Source organism: Eptesicus fuscus, chromosome 23 (assembly GCF_027574615.1).
Source record: "Eptesicus fuscus isolate TK198812 chromosome 23, DD_ASM_mEF_20220401, whole genome shotgun sequence".
Taxonomy (NCBI): domain Eukaryota; kingdom Metazoa; phylum Chordata; class Mammalia; order Chiroptera; family Vespertilionidae; genus Eptesicus; species Eptesicus fuscus.
The window spans coordinates 15,212,839-15,234,464 of record NC_072495.1 but is presented as its reverse complement, the minus strand read 5'-3'; the positions used below and the strand labels follow the sequence as shown (position 1 = coordinate 15,234,464).

At 54.0% G+C, this 21,626-nt stretch overlaps 1 protein-coding gene across 1 annotated transcript in view; it reads left to right on the top strand.

The window, feature by feature from the left end:
- Positions 1-2,412: 2,412 nt before the first annotated feature.
- KIRREL3 (kirre like nephrin family adhesion molecule 3) overlaps positions 2,413-21,626 on the top strand; it is a gene marked incomplete at its 5' end in the record, with an annotated part of 91,752 nt that continues 72,538 nt past the window's right edge. Inside the window, one exon of the mRNA XM_054712574.1 lies at positions 2,413-2,500. Coding sequence (XP_054568549.1) covers positions 2,413-2,500 — 88 coding nt within the window. The remainder of the gene's footprint in view (positions 2,501-21,626) is intronic.

Here is a 21,626-nt window from a genome sequence, read left to right as displayed (position 1 = left end):
GCCGAGCTCACAAAGTGCAGATCCCTGTGCTTTCTGTCACATCTGGTCATCTCTCCCTTCGTAGCCTGGTTAGTCGGGCCTGGTGGAGTTTCCCTGAGTCGAAGCAGTCAGTTCCTGCTTCCTGGGTTCTCACCTGGGTTCCCAATTCATCTTCCCCACCCCCATTCCAGCCCTGCTGTCGCTTCCTCCCTTGGACCCAGTGGCCTCTAGTGTTCCTCTGGCAAGCCTCTCGGGAGCAATCCCATATTGCCGTATATGGATGGCTAGCTAATGCCCACTTCCCTAAGCCTCCAACCTGCTTGCTTTTGCAAAGATCCCAGTGGCTTCTCCCCACTTCTCAGTAAAGGCCAGAGAGCCCTATCCCGTAATAAATTCCTGCAGTGTTGCTTATTAGCGCCTTGTAATGTAGCTGCCTCCATAATTAAGACTAACCCACACGTGTCAAATTAAATGAGCCAAATACATTGAGAAATTGCCTCGCCCTCCATTTCTTTTCTTCATCAAGTTGTGGTGGTTATTTTTTTTTTGTGTGTGTGGTTTCTTTTTTTACTTCTTTGCCTGGTCATTTGCAAAACTCAAGCTTGGTCAGTGAGGCTCTTACTTAAAACAACTGGACGTGCGGCCTCTTTCGTCCCGCAATCACTCTGGGGGCAGCCTACTATGTTGACATCGGATGGATTGAGCTGGGGTGGCAGAGACAGCCTACAGCAAGCATGTCAAACTCGTTTATTTGGCCCGCGTTAGCCTCTGAGTTTGACATGCTTGGCCTACAGAGATCATCTCGATTCCACAGGTTGTCCACACTCTACATTTTTTGGAAAATTACGTCTGCTCCATTTGCCTGGGAACTTAGGGGACTTTCCAGGAAGACCTACAAGAAATGGACCTAAATCCATTCAGCACGTCTGCCCCCAGGCCTCAGTGCTCCCCACCTCACCCCCCCAGCCCCCCAGCCCCCCACCCCCATTGCCTCCTGGGCTCAGTGCAGGAACTCAGTCTCCCTCTCTCATTAGCAGCCGCTGCTGATGTGCTGGAGGTGGACATAAGAAGTCACTGGACACGATATTAAGAATTGTAGCAATTGTACGGTTCCAATGGTGAGCGATCGCATTGCACTTGCAATGGACGGGCTAACGCTGCTTGTCGTCGGCGCGCTGTGGTTTCAGTACAATCTCGGGCAAGAGGCTATTGTTCAGGGGGGCTCAGAGCCTCCTCACAGCTTGTGCTTCCGCCGGCCCCCTCCTGGCGTGCTGCATTCCTGCCTCTCGAAGGCGAAGGCGGTTGTTAGGAAGGATCCACAAATACTGTAAGTAAACATCAAAGAGGCTTTGATCCTCGTGCCCTCGATATAGCAGGAGCCCCCGAAGAAAGAGCCAAGGCCTTGGATGAGGGAACTTAACACCATCAATTTGGGCGCCTGAGATGTGAGGCCGTTTGAAGTGAGGGCGGACCGGCCGTGCCTTCAGAGGAGGGACCGTGGAAGGAAGGGAAAGAGGCGAGCGCCTTTGGATAAGGCACGCTCAGGTCTGCTTCTCTGGCTCTTTCCTGATAGTCAATAAACCCCTTGAAAGAATCAGGAGATCAAAGCCAGGGACCTCCCTGGGCCATGGCATTCAGCCACCGCCCGCCACGCTTTGTTTTTCCCGAGGGCAAGAGCCACCAAGCTTGACTCCTCTGTCTCTCCTGGGCCCTGGGCTCCCTTTCATCCTGCTGCTCTGCTGGTGGAGGGTGTGCTGGGCAGCAGAGGTGGCTGGAGACACAGGGAGGAGGATGAGCCCAGCCTGCCTCGGCTCCAGCAGCCTGGAAACACCCAGAGTTTGGGGAGATGTTGCTGCGCACCCCGCTCAGCGGGAGGTCCTTCTCTGAGAAACAGGGAGGGAGCGCCTGGGTCCCCGGAGAGGGTGCAGCCACACGCCGCCTTCCAGAAATCACACCCCTTATTCATTCACCCCGATTGTGGCAGCTGTCACATTTGCAGGACTTCTAAACAAAGAGGGAGGGGTGGGCAGTCTAAAAGAATCATGGGCCTCAGTGGATAGAGCGTCGGCCTATAGCGTGAAGGGTCCCGGGTTCGATTCTAGCCCAGGGCACAATCCTGGGTTGCTGGCTCGATCCCCAATTGGGGGCGTGCAGGAGGCAGCCGATCCATGATTCTCTCTCATCATTGATGTTTCTCTCTCTCTCCCCCTCTCTCTTCCTCTCTGAAATAAATAATATTATATATGTATATAAAATAAAATAATAAAACGGATAATGCTATGTACCTCATAGGGGTGTGAAAATCAAATAAGGCATTTATGGCTGACAATTATGCCTGGAGCAGAGTAAGTGCAATGCAAAGGCTTGTGAAATAACTAAGTATATAAGAGCAACACTGACCCCTGACCCGCTCCCGGCTCACCCACCTATGTTTTTCTTCCAGAGCTGGGTCTCCAGAAGAGAGGATGCTGTCTCGTGCTGGGCTACATGGCCAAGGACAAGTTTCGGAGAATGAATGAAGGTCAGTGAGAACACGCCTACCCTCTCAGGAGTAATGTGGGGGGAGGAAACTAAGCCCTATAGCTACAGAAAAGGAACCTGGGGCATCTAGAAAGGACAGCAGGCAGATCAGTTCAATTTCCACGAAGCTATTCATATAGTAACGTGGAGAGGAGTCGCTAATGCCTGAAACACAGTATGCTGATTCTGAAGCACTTTTCCTTATGGGCTATCTTTCCTCCTCCCTTTGTGTCCCCTCCTTCTCTTCCTCTGGCTTCCCTGCCTTTTATTTCCCACCCACCTGGTGCAATTAAATCTGCTTCTATCATCTTTTCTAATCCAGACCTCTTTACCTTTCCCCTCAGTCACTCACGTTTGTTCAATGCCGATTGAATGAACCGCACCTTAAGGGGCACTTGGGATGATACTAGAGGAAAATAAGGCCGAGTGTTCCCACTTGCAAGCCTGCCCTCTTGACCAGCTCCATCCCCCCTCCACCTCCCAAGTACTCATCTGCCTTCCTCTTGCTCCAAGTCTTTCCTCCGAGGCCGGAGCGGGTCACAGGAAGCTTGGGAAAGGCATTGACATGGACGTGGAGGCTGGGGTGTGGAAGGCGTGCTGTCGCTCCTGGGCTTGCTGTCATAAAGAGCCAATCCCCTCCTCCCCGGCCATCTGTCTCTGCGAGCTAATAACCCTTTCCATCAGATGCCACAGACTGTTTGTCAGGACTCGAAAGTAGATCAACAATGGCTGGGGATGCCATTTATTCATTAAAGTCAGACACATGAAGCCCTGGCCTGCAGCCAGCCCAGCTTGCTTTGGGTTGGGCCCCTCCTCTCCCGACGCCCTGGGCTCCCTTCCAGGCCTGGGGGAGGCAACTCACCTGTACCGTCTCTGTTCCCAGAGCTGGGCCATCCATTGCACAGTTCCAGGGCACCCCTCCAATGCTCTCCAGCGGGCTCTCCTCCCAACCGACAGTCCATGGCACCCACACCCGCTTATGCTCCCCAAACTTAATGCCTCGCCAGCTATAGGTTTGTCACCAGCACCCATCGTGGTGACAGTGTGACAAGAGGCAGGCCAGCACAATAGGCACGAGGGGTATCGCCTCCCCATTTTGCTACCTGTCTGTGTAAGAGGGCAGCGGCACCAAGAGGCCACCTCCCATTTGTGGGAGCCCCAGGGCTGAGCCCCAGGACTGGGATTGTCTGCCACCTCCCAGCCTCTAGTCAGTCCCCCTTCCTGGCTTTCTCTTGCTCAGCGTACCCTCTCCTCTCCCAACTCAGCCTTCAAGAGAGCGCTAGGCAGTAGCTTCTCATCTGTGGGGACATAGGGAGTGTCTCTGTCCGTGGTGCTGAATAGACCGCCACAGCCTCTTACTGGCGATGCCCATGAGAGAAGCGGCAGAGAGGGGCGGGGGGTCAGGGGGGCGGCCAAAAAGTCCCGAGCTGGGTTGGATTTGAAACCTCAAGCTCTGGGCATCTGACCAAGAAGAAGGATACTGACTCTCGATCCTGGGGCCTTCAAAGAATCCTATCACGTGACTCATAGGCATGATTTGACTCCCCCCACCTTGCACAGACTGCTATAACCACGCACGACAGACTGGGCGGCTTAAACAACAGAAGGTTATTTTCTCACAATTCTGGAGACAGAAAGTCCAGGGTCAGGGTGCCGACATGTCAGGTTCTTGTGAGAGCTCTTTTCTTGGCCCACAGGCGGCCACCTTCCTACTGTGTCCTCGCATGGCAGAGAGAGAGAGAGAGAGAGCAAGCCCTCAGGTGGCTCATCTTATGAAGATAGCAATCCCATTGGATCAAGGCCCTCCCCATAGGACCTCATGTGACCTGAATCACTTCTGTAAAGGCCCCCCTCTCCAAATGCAGTCCCATTGGGGCTGGGACTTCAGCATATAAATTGGGAGAAAGGGGGACACAACGCAATCCATGGCAAGGGGTCTGGATGCATTTGCCATAGCAGAAAGGAACCATGGTAATACTCTGGACCAGGACTTTGGAAAATGGTCAGAAAAAAAAAAAGAAAGAAATTCAGCATTCGGTAGAGAGGCACTTCTTAGATGTTGCTAAGGTCAAGAGGAAGGCAGGGGGTCAGGGGGACTGGACAAGGACGCACGCACAAGACCAGGACCGCTGACCTCTGAGGACAGTTAGCCTTACCTTGTGCAGCAACTAAGCGAAAACAGCGTATTTAAAGTTTTTTTTCTTTTTAAAATGGGAAGATGCCATAACAATATCTATTCTCTCTGAGCCCCAAACACATACAATCTGCACAAATGCGTTATTACTTTCAACTGATTACGGTTGGCTTGGTTAAGAATGATAGACCCCAGGTGCCTTACTCCAACCTACACCCTCCCCCCTGGAGATGACTAATTGAGAATCAAGCAAGATACTCGGAATGAGGGAGGCAGCGAGGCATCACTAATGGCTTGGGCAGCCAACACCTCACCCCTGCCTCTCTCTCTCTCTCTCTGCATGTGGCTCTCACCCCTCCCAAATGCCCCAACACACACACACACACACACACACACACACACACACACACACATCCATGCACATACTCACACACACACAGTAGGTGCTGCTATTTCTGGGTGTAGAAGGAGATGGGTGGAGGGGGACTAACCAGCTAAACCAACACGTGTGAATGGTTACAAATCTCAACTAACCAGGAGGAGACAGGATAGGAGGGGGTGAGACGGGGGCGGGGGGCAGAAGAGGAGATGCATGAGGTGGGTCACCCTCGGTTTTGGTCGGCGGAGAAGCGGGAGGGACCTGGAGGGGTGGGTGAGGCTCCCCTCCCTGGTTCCATTCTGGACAGTCTAGCCACATGATACATTTTTTTTTCTCTTTCTAAAACTCACGTGCCCAAACTCCAACACGCCTGCAGATAAGAAAAGGCATCGGCAAGCATGGGGAGCTGTTTTATGGTTTATAATTATCTTGTACCAATACTGAAAATAATTATAACTTCCACATATTAATAATTGAACTGGAATAGCAGCCATGACATAGCTCAAGAAATAGAAATCTCTGTCCAAGCTGCACCATACACCTTGGTATAAATGGAACCATTGGTAAAAACAGTAAAAAATAATTATTTTTCTCCCAGAAGCTGGAATCAGTGAGATATTAGAACAATTAGCTGCTTCTTCCATTAAAGATAAGGTGGTGATCATTATACTTCTAATTTAGAAGAGGCATAAAAGCCTTACTTGTACTGTATTAACATTTATTTGTCCCGTTTAACGGTATTTCGTAGGGTGTCTGTCACCTGGGGAGAAGTGGTCTCCTGTTTTATGTCTCCTTGTTAATCTGGTATCTTTTTCTTTTCTTCTCCCTCCACTCCTCCCCCCTCCTCCTCCTCGCTACTTCCCCCCAAAAAAAATAATAGCTTGAGAAAAATAATGAATGAACAGGAGCTTTATAGATTTGGGGTTTATCATAAGCTAGAGTAATCGCAATTGGTGCGATTAAACTACACAAAGCAATAAAGAGAAAACACGATTCAAAGATCGTTTAAGGAGGCATGTGATCGTCGATGCGAGCTGCTTTATTGGGGGGTGCTTAAAAGCCTGCTTGGGTAGAGTGTGCAACATCTGCAGGAATGGAGGTGCTTAGCAATTTGTGGTTTGTGTGTGTGTGTGTGTGTGCGTGTGTGTGTTCTTTCCTGTTTGGACTCAACACATCTGTGGCCTCAAATGGAGATTTGAACAAAAATTAATGGAGGGTAGACAAGGCAGGAGGAAATAAAACCAGGCCAGGCACAAAAATTCAGGTTTGTTTGACCTCATAGTCTTCATGTGATTAAGTACATGGTGCTTTAAATGGGAACTGCTGGAAGGAAGTCATTTATTTATTCATAAAACAGTCATTGAATACCTACGAGCAAAATAATATCAATTTTAGCCCTAGCTAAAATTTGGCTCGGTGGATAGAGTGTCGGCCTGCGGACTGAAGGGCCCCAGGTTCAGTTCCAGTCAAGGGCACAGGCCCAGGTTGCGGGCTCGATCCCCAGTAAGGGGGCGTGCAGGAGGCAGCCAATCAATGATTCACTCTCATCGTTGATGTTTCTATCTTTCTCTCCCTTTCCCTTCCTCTCTGAAATCAATAAAAAATACATTTAAAAAATAATATCAATTTTACAGTAAGTTCCAGGCGTGGTTTTAAGCATCGGAACTTTTAAAGTTAAGTAGGACATAGCCCCTGCCTTCCTTAAGCTCAGGATAAAGACACACAGGGCCTTCTCCGTGTTACCGTCCCCTCCACAGAGAGACCCTAAATTGGATCCTCCTCTTCCCCCACCCTTGGGCTCCATCGGGGCAACCAGCCTGTTTGTTTTGTGGCGCTTACTCTAAACAAATTCACTAGATCCTCTGCCCCACTTAAAGAGACAGAGAGGCAAGGATCCCACTCCCTCGTTCCCTCCCCTGGCCCAGTGTCTCCCACCAGGAAGTAGTCGGTCAAGTTTAATTTAAGTAATTAATTAGTGCCATGACGGGCAAAGTCACCCGCAGGCGCAAAGTGGGTCCACACGTCTTCCTATCGGCTTCTCCTCCAAACCCCAGTTCTAAGGCTCCTCCTGGGAGGCCAGGGCCTAGGCAGGTCAGCAGAGCAGGGGGCTGGGAGGGGTGGCCCCCAGAATGGGCTCCTCCCCCTTCTTTCCACACCAGCTTTCCTTCCTCACCCCACGTCCTGCTGGGCTGGTTCCCAGAGCACCTCTAGGTGCGTCCCGCCAGATCTGCAAGAGGAGCTGTTCCCACGGTGCCCTCATCCCACACCCCCAACAGGCACACACACCACCTCCACCACCACCATCCCTTCTTCTCCTGGCAATTCCCATCACCCACTTCTCCTGGAGATCCCATAACCACTCACCTTCTCCATGCACATGCCTGCCCAGGGCTGATCCTAGTCATGGGCAGGTAGAAAGCTCTCACACTGAATCTGATGCGGGGCTCTGCCTGCCTCTCCAGAACCTCAGTGTTCCCCCCCTTAGAGCATAACCAGCCCCAGCACCTACAGCGCAGCCCAGCGACTCAGGGGGGGGTGCCCAGGAGCATGAGCGCTGGCCCCCGGTCCACAGGAAATTACTGGGAGACCCAGGACCACAGCCCAGGCCTCCTGATGTCCAGTCCGGCGCCCCAGGGATTCTGAGAGAGAAGGCTGACCGTGAACAGAGGGGCAGCCCCAAACACTCAGCTGGTTTGGTGTTTCGGGGTAGCTGAAAATACAAAGGAAGTGGGAGGGGTCCGGGGAAGAGGGGCGGGACACAGGTGAGTTTCCAGTTGATGTGGGAGAAAGTCAGGAAGGGCCTGGGGCCAGGGACATAGGCCCGGGAAGCCCATTTCCTAGGAACCAGCAATGCCATCAGACCCTAGGACTCCTGAGAAGAGCAGTGAGGGCGAGGAGGTGTAAAGGGAGAGGGGGAGGCAGCCAAGCCCTGGCCCTTTTCACAAGCTGAGCCTGCGCCCAGCTGGCCCTCTCCCACAGCGCCCCCCTCTGGAGGGCGGCGGAATCGCAGATTCCGGACCTTTAGAATCACAGCGCCTGGCAGGCGCGCCTCCCAGCTCAGTGAAGGGAAGGCAGACATGCCTCCCAGCGCCCTCGCTTTTGTCTTCCCAGGAAGAAACAACCCCGCCTCTCTGGGAGAAGGCGGGCTCCACAGATGGCAGCCCCCATACAGGCTCTGGGTGGTACCCCCCTCCTAGTCCAGGCTTAGGGAGCACACCTCCACCTCCACCCCTCAGCCAGGTGGGGACTCAGCCCTGGAGGATGGAATCAGGCTCAGCAGCAGCCCTGACTGCTCTTGACAACATGGAGTCTAGCCCATCTGTCTGCACCCCGATTCCCTAGTCCGTGAAAATGAGTCTAAAACGTCCACTGCTTCTTGCCTGTCCCCTGACAGAGATGGTGAGGGAGGTGCCCGGTTGGCTTGGGCAGTGGCAGGAGCACCCAGAGGGGGGCGCCAGCTGCGTGACCTCGGCGAGTCCCCGCACACCCAGATTTCTACCGTCTTGTGTTCCAACCCGAGTAATGGGCTATGACCACCGACAAGCCTTTCAAATGTGATGATTCAAAATCTATCTTGGCTCACCACAGCCTGCTCCCACCCTATTCTCACCACCGATCCCATAAATGTAAATGCTTTGGTCACCAAAGGAACCAGTACTAGGAAACCGACTGACCGGCTTTGCTCAGCAGCCTCAGAAGGCATCTTGTTGATTTTTCCTGTCTGTTCTCTGAGCGTGAATTCAGGCCGGCTCAGCTACTCACTGGGTGGTTGCAGGGCGGGAGAGGCGGGAAATGAGGTGGGGGGGAGGGGAGAGAGCAGGCCTACGGACAGGACAGGAGCAGGGGGGAAGCAGTGGAGGGTGGCCTGGACCTCGGCCCAGGGCCCTGGCCCAGCGAGACAGGGTCTGATGGCCCGTGAGCCCCTCCCCTCTCGCTGTGGAGCCACCGCAGTCTGGCTTATGCTAAGGGCCCCGTCATTTTCTCCAGACCATTCCTCCACTGCCTGCTCCAGCCCGCAGGATGTTGGTTAATATTGTCATTTTGTTAGTTGGGGCTCTGGGGTGCATTTTTTTTTCTTATTTCATTTTTCTTACTGATGTGTTTTCTTCCACTGGGGCTGCAAAGCGGGTTATTTGTATAACATCCCTGTTTATTATTGATGGCGAGACTCGGATTTCCAGGGCACCTCATGATTGTTATTTAATTCACTCAGCGTCTTAGAGCGGGGGGCACTGCCATTTCACTCGCTGCCGCAATCTGATGGAGGATTCCAGAACTTTTGCCAGGCCCATTGCCCTGGCCACCATTCCTACTGGAAGTCCTGCTTATCTAAGACGATCCGGGGGGCTCCTAGGCCCTGCTGAGTTCCTTTGTAAACACCCATTTCTCTCACATCCATATTCAACCCTCGCCAAGACCTAGAAATGTGGCCTCCCAAATATCTCTTGAATCCGTCCACCCCTGTCCATCTCAGGGCCAATGGCTCATGTCCCTGTCACTCCTTCCCTCACCTGGACTACAGAAGGGCCCTCCTGATTGGTTCTCATGTCCATCAGGCCCGACCCCATTCCCTCCCAGTTCATTTTCCACTCTTGGGCCAGAGTGATATTTCAAAATGCGAATCTGATGTCATGTTCCTCTTAAAAATATGCCAGTGGCTTCCTATTGCTTTTAGGGGGAAATGCCAAAATCCTTGGCGTGTTTCACAAGACTCTACAGGATCTGGATCCCACCCACCTCTTTGGCCTCACCTTGCCCCCTTAACACTGAGCTCTGGTGACATCAGCCACCCTTCAGCTCCTCAAACGGGGATGCTCCGTCTGCCTCCGCATCTTTGTCTGCCCTGGTCCCTCTTGGATGCTGGTCACACCCACCACTCCCCATCCCAACCCTTCACGTGGTAACCTGCTCATCCTTCAGCTCTTGGCATAGGGATCCCTTCTCCAGTGCAGCCTGCTCAGGCCCCACCCGTCTATGCTCTCATGGAACCATACTCCTTCCCTTCAGAACTCTTAGCTCCTATGTACATGCATGCTCACATTGCCATTACTTAAGGACTCCCTGTCTCCCCTCCCAGTCCACAAGCTCCGTTTGGTCTCCATTTTATCCCAGGAGCCTAGCATATTTGCACGGCGTAGACATTGAACGAAGAGCAAGGACAGCGACCTGCTCTGCCCCTGGTCGGTGGCTCCCCAGAGGCTGGGACTGGGTGGTTTGAGAATCACGGGCTCCTAGAAGAATCACTGGAAATCACCTGGAAAAGAGGAAACCGAGACGCGGGAAAGTAAAGCGACTTACCCAGGGCAACACAGCTGGCTAGCAATGGAGCCAGGACTCAGACCCAGGCTTCCGGTCCTAAGTCCGGTCCTCTTTCCTCTCTACTCTACTAAGTCCTTGAGTGGCAGGTAGGATCAGTCAGGGAGGTCTGCCTGCTAAAAAATGGGTTTGAAGCCCTGTTTGGAAGAGACGGAAAGGAAGGGACGTTGCTTCTTTGATACAGACATGAAACACACCAAGGAAAGCCACGCCCCCTGGGACCCCAGCACGGAGCCAGGCACAGGAGCTTCAGAAAGGCTGGGCGTAGCTCTGTCCCCAGCAACTTGGCCCTCCATTCGGGGAGATCAGATTTATTTCATACCAGGTTGATTTTGTAGTTGTTTTCATTTTGGTTTGCTGTTTGGCTTTGTAGTTAATGTGTTTAATCATTAAGCACTGTGGCTTGGGGGAAAGCTAGATTCAACTCGGGTTTAGAACCATATCATTCAAGATTCCTGAGGCCCGAAGGAACCAATGGTCATCTAGTCTGCACCCCCTTTCTCCGCCCGGCGGGCTCCGATCGCCCAATGGCTAACGGGGAACTGGGGGTGGGTGGCGGGGGACGCAGGTGGCACCAGGCCAAGGCTCCCACCCCACCAGTCGCCCCCCACACACAGAGGGCAACCCGCAGTAGGTGTGGGTGGAACGGCCGACCTCTCAGTCCCTCCCCCCAACAATCAGGCTCCGATCACCCGATGGCGAACAGGGAACTGGGGGTGGGTTGTGGCAGGGGGTGGGGCCGGCTGCAGGCAGCTGGGGAAGATGGCCTTGATCGCAGGCCAGGCCTAGGGACCATACCCGCACACGAATTTCGTGCGCCGGGCTTCTAGTCATATTATAAGAGGCCATTGCAACCTATGCTTGAATCCCTCCAAAGGCAGGAAGCTCACTACCTACCAAGGCCCTGGGCAGCTCCTCAAAAGGGCTTTCACATAGACCACCCCTCCCACCCCAAGTGTCTACAGTTTTGTAATTCTAAAGTGCACGGCTGACAGTGGGACCCGGTGGCTGAGGGAGCAGCCGCTGGCAAAATCCCGGGGTCGCACCCTATGCCAGCGGTGCCTCAAGGAAGCCTCCTTTCTTCTCTCCCCACCCCTCCAGCTCAGCTAGCCTCAAAGGCTCTCTCACTGCCTGCTGAGACCCCCCCCCCCACCCCCCGCCCAGGGTGGAAGAGTCGGCATAAATGAGGGTGTTTAATGGCCTGTGTGCCATCGAGTTTTTAGAGCTGTACGCTGGAATGAGCAGGTTCTGGCTGAGATGAATTATCCGGGGCTTTTCTCAGAGGAGAGTCCATGAAACCCTGAAGGAGCTGGCCCTGTCTCTACAAAGCGGCCATGTCACCTCACCGGGCCCCGAGCACACTGCAAGCTGTCATCGGGCCGACACCTTTTCTCCCTGCCCCACCTGCTTGCTTCCCTCGGCCTTCCCGTCTCACACGTGTCCGTTTCCATGGAAACTATGTTGTGACTGGGAGGGGAGGAGTTTAATGACATTCAGAAGCACCAAATCAAGTGCATTTATATAATGGTTTGAAATACACATAATAGCCCCTGGAATATGGGACACGGTGACAGTTTCAGTAACTGCATACGGAGTGTGGGATAAATAGAGCGACGGAATACTCCCGCCTCCCAGCCAAAGGCACCGGCAGTAACCACTAGTCTTGGTATTAAAGAGCAGCACTTCCCGACCATCGCTCACGCCAGGCTCTCAAGCACTCCACCGCGCTGCTCTCCTCTCACGGAGGAAGGACGCCAGCCTGGCCACTGGTCCTCGGCACCCGCCAAGGCTTGCCCGAGGGGGCAGGCACAGAGGAGATGGTGCGACCTCCCAGGGGAGGGGGGAGCACAGCCATTCTGCCCCGGGCTCCTCGGGCCCCACCCCTTGGGCCAGATGCTGTAGGACAATCGCTCCTGTGATCCTTCCTATGGCTTTTTTTTTATATATATATTTTTTACTAGAGGCCTGGTGCACAAAATTCGTGCACAGGTGGGGTCCTTAGGCCTGGCCGGCAATCAGGACCATCTTGCTCAGTCCCGACCAGGGCCAGGCCGGCCGGTGCCTGCTGGACTGGGGGAGGGACCTAGGGAGGTTGGCTGTGGGAGCGCACTGACCACCAGGGAGCAGCTCCTGCATTGAGCATCTGCCCCCTAGTGGTCAGTGCACGTCATAGTGACTGGTCAACCAGTCGTAAAGGTCGCTTGGGCTTTTTATATACAGATTGATTTTAGAGAGAAAGAGAGAGATATAGAAACATCAATGATGAGAGAGAATCATGGATTGGCTGCCCCCTGCACACCCCACACTGGGAATCGAGCCCACAACCCGGGCATGTGCCCTGACCGAGGATCGAACCCTGACCTCCTGAGTCATAGGTCAACGCTCAACCACTGAGCCAGGCCGGCCGGGCTCTATGGCTTGTTTTTGTCTGGTTGGGAGGTTTATCAGGCATCTTAGTGCGTGCCTGGTGCTGTGAGGGACGTGGAGATGGATGACATACGCAAGGCGCCCCTGTGTTAACTCAGATTCCCCCAAAGACCTAAGCAAGGTCTTGCGTGTAATGTCTACATGGGAGGCAGAGAGCTCTGGATGGACAATAGGGAATTGACATGGAAAAGGGAAGGCATACAACACGGGGGAGGGGCCTTGCTGATTGACCAGGTGGGCAATCAGTGCCGTGGAATTCAGGCCACCCAGGGGATGGCTCCTGTCCCTCATTGGCTGAGGGCTGCTCAGGTGGGAGTCATTTCCCTGGCAGGTGTGGGCTGCTCTGTGTGAGGGAAGGTGGCAGGTCCTGGCGATTGGGAGCTCCCTGTGGGCACTGAAGTGGTCGGGCCTGAGGGACGCAGGTGGGCAGCGTCGGCCACATCCCCGCGAGGGTGTTGAGTCCAGTGGGGACACGGGCGTGTAATGAAAGAGCAGAAGGCCAGGCCGGGGAGCTGAGGACTGGAGAAGGGACATACTCCTGGAGCATAAAGAGGGGAAAGCCATTCATCCTGAGTAATATCGGGGGACTGCCAGGAAGTGCGAGAAATGCGGGGGGCGGGGCTAGGAGGCACTTCCACACACACACCGCCTAGTCCTCACCCCGTGGCAAGGCAGGTGCTGTTATCTCCATTTTGAAGATGAAGAAACTGAGGCTCAGAAAGATCCAGGCATCTCCTTGAAGGCGCACAGCTATTGCATTGACCTGAAGAGCTAAGATTCCAGGCCTGGTCCTCCCACCTCCGCTCTGTCTCCGGGAGCGAGGCAGGGAATTGACATGTCACCATCAAGGGCAGACATGACTGAGCGCCCACTCTGTGTCCACGTAGATTTCCCCCGTGGCCAAGGCCGGCTCTCTCCCCTGTCTCCCCACATGGCACCGCCCACAAACCCCCTCCGCTGCTCAGGCTGCCCCACCTGCTCACGTAATGAGTTAGGGGCCAATGTGAGCCTTAAACGTTTGTTCCCAAAGAGGGTTCCAAGGAACGCTGGCCGTAGTTCGTGCTCTAGGGAAAATGTCTTGTGGTCAAATACGTTTGAGAAGCTCCTCGAACCATATCCCCCTTTTGGGGCCCCGGCATGCCGTTTGGCATATAAAGTGTGAGGACTGGTGTAGGAGAGACTTGTTTAATTAGGGCTAACCCAGCTTCTCTCCGCCTTATTTAACCATGGAGCCCGTATTTCACGGAAAACCTATTAACACGCTGCAGCAATGCTGCTCCGGGGAGATGTGGGTGTGCGGCCCCTCCTCCGCCGTATTTCCGGAGGCAGTGGGCTTGGAGCAGGTGAGGCAGGAGAGCGTGGAGGGTGAGGGCAGGGTAGAAAGCCTGCTTGTGGGCCCATCAGAGCTAACGTGCCCCCTCCCCAGGCCGCCTCTTCTCCTTCCTGCAACCTCAGGGCAGTGAATTCCAGATAATTCATTCCATATTAAGTGCAGTGGGTCCAGCCTACATCTGGGGCAGGAGGTACGTGGAGGGAGGGGCCCGGCTATGGGAGAAGTAACGGTGACTAAGAATTTTCATCTGTTATTTATGATGTTAGGAGCTTTGCACGTGCGTGTCACTGAGGGGAGAGAATGACTATTTCGTGAGTACACGCTGAATGTGGTATTAAGATGGAGTGGAGCCGAAACCGGTTTGGCTCAGTGGATAGAGCGTCGGCCTGCGGACTGAAAGGTCCCAGGTTCGATTCTGGTCAAGGGCACGTACCTTGGTTGCGGGCACATCCCCAGTAGGGGGCGTGCAGGAGGCAGCTGATCGATGTTTCTCTCTCATCGATGTCTCTAACTCTCTATCCCTCTCCCTTCCTCTCTGTAAAAAATCAATAAAATATATTTTTAAAAAAAGATGGAGTGGACAGGAAGACCCCTGTGTGCTCTGCCTCCTGGCTCAGCCGGGAAGGTCAGCGCGGCTCTGGGACTGGACTCCGGGGAGCAGGGCAGCTGGTCCGGAGGGAAGAGTTCAGCCTCCCAGCGGAGCTTACCCAGCACGACTGGGGGAGGGAATCCTGCCCTGGGAGGCGGGAGAGCCAGTGCCCACGGCACCCACCGGCTGGGCAGCCTTGGGCAAGTTCCTATAACCACCCCGGGGTGACTGCACATGGCGGTGACAGGGTCAGCCCTACACAGCTGTGACGTCTCAGTCTGAGTTGAGCTGTTTGGAAGAGGGCTTTGCAATGCACACAGGTGGGAAGTAATATTCATTTATTCACTCGAGAGATGTTTATTGAACACCTACTACATGCCAATCACTGCACAGCCATTTGTCAAACACCGTGTCCACCCCTTTATTCACATCACCTCATTGTTTAAAAATATGTTTTTATTGATCTTAGAAACAGAGGAAGGGAGAGAGATAGAAATGTCAATAAGGGAGAAATATCAGTCAGCTGCCTCCTACAAACCCCCCCACCCGACACACACACACACACACACACACACACACACACACACACACACACTGGGGATCGAGCCTGCAACCCAGGCATGTGCCCTGACCGGGAACCAAACCGTGACCTCCTGGTTCTTAGGTCGATGTTCAACCACTGAGCCACGCCCACCAGGCCCCATCACCTCCTTTAATCATCACCACAGTCCTAAAAGTATCTGATATCACTCGTAGGTCCCACATAAGGACCTGAAATTGGAGAAAGAGGAATCACTTGCCCAAAGCCATACAGTGAGGAAAGGGCAGGGTCCAGGGCTGCCTGGAGCCAACAACCTTCAACCTTCATTCTGCACTAAATGGCCGTGCTTGTCCGTGGTTGCTCACAGAGCCCGCAGGCACCCTGCCTCCTCCCACCGCCAGCCCTTCCCTGTTCTGTTCATGCCTGGTGCTCCCTACACCACGCCCCTTCCTCACCAAAGGAGACCGCCTCCCCTCTTTGGCCCCCCAAGATACCCTCCCTGTGTTCCCATCCCCCCTAACTTCTCCCACCCTCCTTGATGGTCTGTTCTCCATGACACGGTCACCATGGGGTTCGGATTTCCATCCCCAAACCGTTAGGACCTTGGCCTCCCAAGAGCCTGACAACCCGTACCTGTTATCTGGGCCATCTATCGGGTTGTGTGAAGTCTGAACCCCTTCCATCTCTGGGTGCCCTTGGAGGGTGGAGAGAGGACGAGGCGGTGCTGGGGTTAAACCCGGCCAAGTCTTCCTGCCTCCTGACAGGACCCTCCGTCCACCACACGGCACAGCACGCAGCCCTCTCTGCAGACGTCTTCCCCACGGGCAGCTTCCTGTTATCTTGGCTCATTCCTTCTCCAGAGATGAAGAGATTGTTTTAAACCTGCCGCCCCACCAACTCTGCTCCCGGCTTTCCAATGCCATTAAGTTTCATTATAACAAATAAACACCACAGTGACATTTATAAGTTACCACTGAGCACAGGAGCACAAATATGAAGCAGATAAACTGCATTTGATCCAAATAATTACTGCAGGCAATACTGGGCTTCGTCTGAGCTGGCAGCCGGGTACCGAGTAATTTATTAGATTGCGTCAGGCAACGCTGCACGTTGCGTTTTTCATTATTGTGTCTCTTCCCCTCTCCCTGGACTAACTAGGTTAGAGGAGTTTAGACAGCGCTCGGACAAAGACTGGCGTTGCTCAAGCAGATTAAGGCCGGGAATGTCGGCCGAGTGCCCGGGAATGGCTACTTCCCAACCATCGGGGCCCTTGCGAGAAAAGAGAGGGTTTAGGATTATCTCGATGCTGCCCGCCAAGGACAGTTCCCTGCGCTCCACCCACTGGCCCAGAAACAAAGAAGACCCATGGAGGGAATAAATGGCAGGCTTGGCTGGAGCCCCGAGGACACCAAGCCTGGGTTCCCGCTGCCAGTCCCTGCCAGGTTGCTTTGTGTTCAGCCAAAGGCCCTCTGTACCAGAAGACCCTGTCTCCCCTGGGCAGCTACGGGCCAGCCCCAGCCCCAGTCCCAGACCTCTCCTGCAATAAACAAAGGGAAGGAAGCGATCTTCCCGCCAACTCTGCAACACAAAGCCATGAGAGCTGGCTACCAGCAGCCGCCTCCCTGCCAAAACCCCAACTCATAAAGTTTGATTCAAGGGGTTACAATGCCTCCTGTGGAGTCCCTCCTGCCCCATTCTCCCAGCCTTAGTAAATTACCCAATAAGCAGCGAGGACCTGTAGTTATTGTGCAGTTAAACGGGATTTGCCCAGTAAATCCTGAGCAGAGTACTCACGGTGATATACAGTAACTAATTACGGGCATGAATTCTCTCCCCAAGACGCCGAGTGTTACCGAATATTGTTGCCTTTGGGGGAGGCAGGGAGAGCTGCTCTCCCGTGGGAGGAGCTGTGGCCCAGCCTGGGGCAGTCCTTGCTGGGAAACAGATACATCCTGGGGGCGGGCAGGAGTGGGCCTCGTCTCCCCAAAAGGACTCCCATTTGCAACCCCCGATCCTGTGCCCAGCAGAAGGGCCTCACTGGGCACAGCAGGTCCTCCCTAAGTCATCCCACCACAGACAAGAGGCTCAGCCCCAGGTGCCTGCTGCAAAGGCCCATGGGAGCCACTCCCCAGCCCAGGACTGAGCTGAGGACGCATTGCCAAGGGCCTGTGAACGGGGGGTGTAGGCAGGTGGGGTTCAGAACACGGCCATGCCTCTGACTGCGTCCCGGTGATGTCTGCCCTGAATTGTTGTTCCTGGAGCTGATCTCGGCCCCGGTGCCGGGACCACCGGCGTTTTTCTCTGGCTGAGTGCGGTTTGCAGGTGGGGCAGGGCCTCTGCCCAAGGCAAGAAGCCATTATCCTGTCAGCTTCTGTCTGTTACTAGAGCCCAGCTTGGGACAACCAGAGGACGCATTGTCAGTCTCTGATTTCTGAAGAGGGACCCACAGGGCTCACCCAGCCTCCGTCTTACCCGGCACTGTCGAGTCAGGCGGCCCAGACCCGGGGCCGGATGCTTCGCCGCCCGCCTCCAGCACACGCTGTGACCTCGGACGGCTTACATAGCCGACCTGAGCTTGCGTTTCCTGAGCCATAAAGTGGGAGTGATTCTCTGCCTCTCGGGGTTGTCGATGTAGAAATAGCTAGGCCAGAGCCGGGGTGACGTCCGCTTCCAGGAGCTCTGGGCCTGCCAGCTCTCCCCTTCCCCCCACCTCGTCCTCTGTGATGCCAGGGCTCAGTGACTCAGCCGCAGCCTCCTGGGATCAAGGACACCCCTCAGCCCGTCCTGGCCCCCAGCAGTGGGCACACTCCCTCTCCTTCCTCCCTGGGCACCTCCAGCACAAAACCTCCTCTTTACCAACATTTCCACTTCTAATGATCAAAACAAAGACCCGGGTATGCCCGGCTGGTGTGGCTCAGTGGTTGAGCATCAACCTAGGAACCAGGAGGTCACAGTTCGATTCCCGGTCGGGGCATATGCCCAGGTTGCATGCCCAGGTTGCAGGTTCAGTCCCCAGTGTGGGGCGTGCAGGAGGCAGCCGGTCAATGATTCTCTCTCATCATTTGTTTCTCTCTCTCTCTCTCTCTCTCTCTCTCCCTTCCTCTCTGAAATCAATTTTTTAAAAATGAAAACAAAGACCAGGGTAGCATTTACAAGTTGGTTTTATTCTGTTTTTTTTTGCTGCACATTCTTGGGGTTGACACAAATAATCTGAGCCCTCGCCAGGGCCACTGTGAGGTGGTGACGGGGAGACCACGTGACGTAGAAGGGGCTGGGACAGAAAGCACCCACGTGCGGTGGGACCTTGGCATTCAGGCCTCTCCGTCAGGGCTGATGACAGCCTTTCCACTGGGTGTCGTGAGGGTGCCGGAAGCGAAATAACGTGTGTAAACGGCCTTGTGACGTATAAAGCACACACAAGAGTTAGTTGTGGTTAATATCCCGAAGCAAGCAGGAGGCGGGGGCGCAGAACCCCAGGGCAGGGAGAAGAATCGCTTTTTTAATTAGAGTACATATATAGTCCGCTCTCAATTATCTGTTGGCAAATTGTCCCCATTCCTGGAAAATGCTATCGCCAAGATTGCTTAATGAAGTCCTCTGTTAACATTTCACAGTTTCTTAGTCGGTTCTTATTTGCATGAGGCCCAAAGGGAATGGAAGTCCTTTAAAAGCAAATCAGCTGATATCCCCCGACCCCTCCTAGGGAAGGTGTGAGCCACGGACAGCGAGCTGGGGATGGGGGAGGGTGGCCTGACCCCAGTTGTGGGCCAGTCCCAGCGGTGATGTCCCCACTGGCTGAGCGGGACGCAAAAGGGGGCTCCGTCATTGACACTTTTTCTTTTTTTATATATATTTTTATTTATTTCAGAGAGAGAGAGAAAGAAAAAGAAACATCAGTGATGAGAGAGAATCATTGATCGGCTGCCTCCTGCATGCCCCACACTGGGGATCGAGCCCACAACCGGGCCTGTACCCTGACCTGGAATCGAACCATGACCTTCTGGTTCATAGGTCGATGCTCAACCACTGAGCCACGCTGGCCTGAATTCTCTCACTGAGGCTGGCACTTTTTCTTTAAATATTAAACATTCCCAGAACATCAACGCGGCCATATTCAAGCATGAATACCAAAATGCATCGCAAAGTTGAAAATAAATGTTACTAAGAATTATTCATTATTTTAGAATGTCCATCATCTCGGATTATTCACACCCTTGCTCCTCTCCATTAACAGAGATAATTGAGTGGATGGTATTGGGGCTCCAAGAGGGGACAAATTTGGGGCCCGGCGGTGAGATGATCTACTTCCGATTGGGAAGGACTCCAGCAGCCAGGAGATTCCTCTGTGAGCACCAGGTCTAGATGGCGGCCCGAGGCAGGGTTAGTGAGGGACACAAAAGTACCTCCTGCTTCAGGGCCAGCCTGCCATCTCACAGGGCTCTCAGCCTGTGCAAACCTGGACGGGAGTTAGCTGTCCCGCCCAAGCCAGCTGCTCCCGATACGCCCACGCCTGGATTAACCACGTCCCTCTTAGACAGTCATCAATGCCCGCCACTTTCGGCATTTGGAGATGAAGTCTCAGGCCAACACCCAATGAAGGGACACGTTGTTGAAATACTCCTCCTGCCTGAGACCCAGCGAGTGCTCAGTAATGTGAGAAGGCGGAAGGCACGTCTTCCTTCCCCACCAGACGGCATCCAGGACGCGTTCTCTTGAGTGATCCGAGGCCCCTCTCCATGAACCTATTCACAACTGAACTCACTGCCCCCTACACCTGCTTCTTCTCCTGAGACTTCCCCTCTAGTCACCCACTCACTGCGGGCCAGAGAGAGGAGCCCCTATGCTCCATCTTCCTCATCCCCCATCGAGTGCTGTCAATTCCACCCCCAGATGGCTCCTAAGTTCATGTTCCGTCCCCCAATACTGCATTAGCCTGAGCCCCGTGACAGCAAAACCTTCCCGCTTTGTCCTCCTCCTTCAGAGAGCCCTCCGTCACCCATCCTCACGGCAGCCACCATGATCCTTCTGAAACTCAAATCTGAGCATGTGGGTCAAAGCCTTTGGTTATGTCTCATCCACAGCCAACTTCTGAGCACGCATTCGAGGGCCAGCACCGTCAGACCTACCTCGACTCCCTAGATTTGCATCCTAAATACACCCCCAGGCGCTCACGCCCTGCACACGCCTACACCAGCTTCACGGTGACATGAGAGCTGCCGTGTGGAGGGCACCCGGGCGCTGTGCACTTTACATAAAACGTCCTATTTCATTCTCACGAACCACCCAGCAAGCACTGACAACTGTCCCTATGGGGACGAAGAGGGTTCCCAGGGACCTGACCTCGAGAGGCGCACACACATACGCCCCTGGGAGTGGCAAGAGACTCGGGACACTAGAGTACCCGGATGTGTCCCCAGGAGCTTTGAGGCTGACAGTTATGGGTGGCAGGGCTGGGTGAGCGCCATGGCTCCTCTGAGCCTAGCATGGAGGACTCTGAGCACTCACACTCCCCTGGGCCCCCTTCCCACCTGTTACACACACTGTAAACACACACACACACACACACACACACACACACACACCAGGCAGCCAGTTCCCTGGACCACTGCTGTAAAATCACTCTTCCCCTTATAATCTCAGTCTTTCCCCAGCAAAATGCCTCTTTCCTCCCCAGGAAATAACGGAGGTTGAGGGGTGACCTCAGGTCAGGGGCCAGGGGAGTGTGAGTTCACAGAGAATCGTGGGGTCTTTAATATTTTAAATATTTCACTGGAAGACGGAGGGGACCTCCCAGAGCCAAATGGTGATGGTTCCATCTATGCTAATGTGTCCCCGAGTCCCCAGGAGGAGGCCAAGGTGAGGCGCCAGGAGGGAGAGCTCCACCTGCACTTCCCCCCCGCCTGCTCCTTTGCAGTTCCCGCGATACTTTTCAGTTCTGGGCAAGGGCAGAGGTTGGCCGGGGAGGTCTCAGGCAGGTTCTGTGAGTTACCAGGGGCCCAGAACTGTACTAACGGTCATTAGGATGAGGCTCTGAAACGGGACTGCCGGGCCTGATGTCCCGGCTCCATCATTCAGTGCCCTGGGCCCCTGGACAGCCTCATCTTCCCGTGCATTTGATATGGTCCCATCTCACAGGACTGACTGTGGAGAGAATTTAATCATATAACCAGGTAAAGCTCTTAATACATGGTTACGTTGCATGAAAGTTGGCTATTATTAGCTCTAGAACAATAAAAATATTATTCATAATATTTACCTAGCTATATAATGTGCATATGATAATATAATTATTATATAAATAACTAGAGGCCTGGTGCATGAAAATTCATGCACTGGAGTGGGGAGTCCCTCAGCCCAGCCTGCCCCCTTTCACAGTCCGGGAGCCCTCAGGGGTGGGAGGCAACCCGG